Source organism: Littorina saxatilis, unplaced genomic scaffold (assembly GCF_037325665.1).
Source record: "Littorina saxatilis isolate snail1 unplaced genomic scaffold, US_GU_Lsax_2.0 scaffold_349, whole genome shotgun sequence".
Taxonomy (NCBI): Eukaryota; Metazoa; Mollusca; class Gastropoda; order Littorinimorpha; family Littorinidae; genus Littorina; species Littorina saxatilis.
The window spans coordinates 70,095-73,247 of record NW_027129313.1 but is presented as its reverse complement, the minus strand read 5'-3'; the positions used below and the strand labels follow the sequence as shown (position 1 = coordinate 73,247).

General features: G+C 48.9%; 1 protein-coding gene across 2 annotated transcripts in view; it reads left to right on the top strand.

Moving 5' to 3' along the window:
* The first annotated feature begins 1,093 nt into the window (after positions 1-1,093).
* LOC138957577 (uncharacterized) overlaps positions 1,094-3,153 on the top strand; it is a 17,108-nt gene continuing 15,048 nt past the window's right edge. The window contains exons 1-2 of one of the 2 annotated variants that reach the window (XM_070328673.1): positions 1,094-1,171; positions 1,351-1,443. In XM_070328673.1, the coding sequence (XP_070184774.1) occupies positions 1,130-1,171; positions 1,351-1,443 (135 nt within the window). In that variant the 5' untranslated portion in view covers positions 1,094-1,129. The remainder of the gene's footprint in view (positions 1,172-1,350; positions 1,444-3,153) is intronic. The other variant, XM_070328672.1, reaches the window with a different exon arrangement.

Genomic DNA, 3,153 nt, shown 5'->3' with positions numbered 1-3,153 from the left:
TGTGGAGGAAATGTATCTCTTAACATGATCATTCAAATTGAATTATTCGCCAAAGCGTAACATAATCACAAAACTGAACATAACTCACGTAGACGGTGTTAAAAAGGGTTGTTTGAAAAAACTCCTTCAGGCGAACATGTCACTTCAGCACGCTACAAAATTAGTTCAGCACTGCGAAATGGTCTAATGATCTGGGAGGTGGAACAAATCTCCGACCTTAACACACCAGGCGCGGCCGGGATTGGAACGCACAACCTTGTTGATCATTCTTGCGTCGTGTTCGTGTGTTGTTTTTGTGTACACTTGTATAGTTCAGTTGTTGTATTTTTTAAATGAAGGGGAATCGTTACTCTTTTCCATACCACAAGACATGATTATTTCCAGGTACTCGAGTTGTGTGACGTCAGCCATGCTGTATTTCAACTTCATTTCCCTCGCCATCGGCTGCTTGGCTATTTCCACTTCGTGCCAAAGTGCGACGCTCGCACCCCCCGGAAATGACGTGGTGTGCACAGTGAAGGAATGGTTTAGCGGGAAGGCGGAGATGGTTGGCAACATGGACAAGGGGGATCACTCTGTGTAACAGGTAGTGTTGGCGGGAAGAGGGAGATGATTGGCACATTGGACAAGGGAGATCACTCTGTTAAACAGGTAGTGTTGGCGGGAAGAGGGAGATGATTGGCACCATGGACAAGGGAGATCACTCTGTCAAACAGGTAGTGTTGGCGGGAAGAGGGAGATGATTGGCACAATGGACAAGGGAGATCACTCTGTTAAACAGGTAGTGTTGGCGGGAAGGGGGAGATGATTGGCACCATGGACAAGGGAGAACACTCTGTTAAACAGGTAGTGTTGGCGGGAAGGGGGAGATGATTCGCAACATGGACAAGGGAGATCACTCTGTTAAACAGGTAGTGTTGGCGGGAAGAGGGAGATGATTGGCAACATGGACAAGGGAGATCACTCTGTTAAACAGGTAGTGTTGGCGGGAAGAGGGAGATGATTGGCACCATGGACAAGGGAGATCACTCTGTTAAACAGGTAGTGTTGGCGGGAAGGGGGAGATGATTGGCAACATGGACAAGGGAGATCACTCTGTTTAACAGGTAGTGTTGGCGGGAAGGGGGAGATGATTGGCAACATGGACAAGGGAGATCACTCTGTTAAACAGGTAGTGTTGGCGGTGAAAACAGTCACACATGATTGTTGTCTGTCGTCCCATGTGTCTTTCTCTGTCCTTGTTCTTCCCGTGGTGAAAGCGACACTAGTGCATGGTGAAAGCGACACTAGTGCATGGTGAAAGCGACACTAGTGCATGCATCCACACGTGATTGTTGTGTGTTGTTGCAGTCCATGACGATGTACTATTACTCTGCTCTGAAAGAAAAGCTGATCGCCCTGCCCTTTTTCAAGTACAAGAAACTCATCTACGATTACCCTGGTGTACGTATACATACTGGCTTTGTACGACACACACAACGTCTCTTTTGTCACAAATTACCTCCCTCCCCTCCTCGTCCCCTCTCTCCCCTCTCCCTCCCTCTACACTTACCCCCTTCTCTCCCCTCCCTCCCACATCCCCCTCCCATCACCTCCCTTCTCTCCCCCTCATCTTCTCTTGTGTGTGTGTGTATGTGTGTGTGTGTGTGTGTGTGTGTGTGTGTGTGTGTGTGAATGTGTGTGTGTGCGTACGTGTGTGTGTGTTTGTGTGTGTGTTTGTTTGTGTGTGTGTGTGTGTGTGTGTGTGTGTGTGTGAATGTGTGTGTGTGTGTGTGTGTGAATGTGTGTGTGTGTGTGTGTGTGCGTACGTGTGTGTGTGTTTGTGTGTGTGTGTGTGTGTGGGGGGGGGTGTACGTGTGTGTGCGTACGTGTATGTGTGTGTGTGTGTTTGTGTGTAAGTGGGATTGTATGTGTCTGTGTGTCAGTGTATGCGTGTGTGTATAGCTGTGTGTGTGTGTGTGTGTGTGTGTGTGTGTGTGTGTGTGTGTGTGTGTGTGTGTGTGTGTGTATGTGTGTTTGTGTGTCTCTGTGATCGTGCCCATGTCCTGTCCCTTGTATTTCACCTGAGTGAGTTGTCATGGTGACACGACTGTGACAGTTGTCATGGTGACACGACTGTGACAGTTGTCATGGTGACACCACTGTGACAGTTGTCATGGTGACCGGACTGTGACAGTTGTCATGGTAACCGGACTATGACAGTTGTTAGGGTGACACGACTGTGACAGATGTCATGGTCACCGGACTGTGACAGTTGTCATGGTGACACGACTGTGACAGTTGTCATGGTGACACGAATGTGACAGTTGTCATGGTGACACGACTGTGACAGTTGTCATGGTGACCGGACTGCGACAGTTGTCATGGTGACACGAATGTGACAGTTGTCATGGTGACACGACTGTGACAGTTGGCATGGTGGCACGACTGTGACAGTTGCCATGGTGACACGACTGTGACAGTTGTCATGGTGACATGACAGTGACAGTTGTCATGGTGACACGACTGTGACAGTTGTCATGGTGACATGACTGTGACAGTTGCCATGGTGACACGACTGTGACAGTTGCCATGGTGACACGTCTGTAACAGTTGTCATGGTGACATGACTGTGACAGTTGTCATGGTGACACGACTGTGACTGTTATCATGGTGACACGACTGTGACAGTTGTCATGGTGACACGACTGTGACAGTTGTCATGGTGACACGACTGTGACAGTTGTCATGGTGACACGACTGTGACAGTTGTCATGGTGACACGACTGTGACAGTTATCATGGTGACACGACTGTGACAGTTGTCATGGTGACACGACTGTGACAGTTGTCATGGTGACACGACTGTGACAGTTGTCATGGTGACACGACTGTGACAGTTGTCATGGTGACACGACTGTGACAGTTGTCATGGTGACACGACTGTGACAGTTGTCATGGTGACACGACTGTGACAGTTGTCATGGTGACACGACTGTGACAGTTGTCATGGTGACACGACTGTGACAGTTGTCATGGTGACACGACTGTGACAGTTGTCATGGTGACACGACTGTGACAGTTGTCATGGTGACACGACTGTGACAGTTATCATGGTGACACGACTGTGACAGTTGTCATGGTGACACGACTGTGACAGTTGTCATGGTGACAC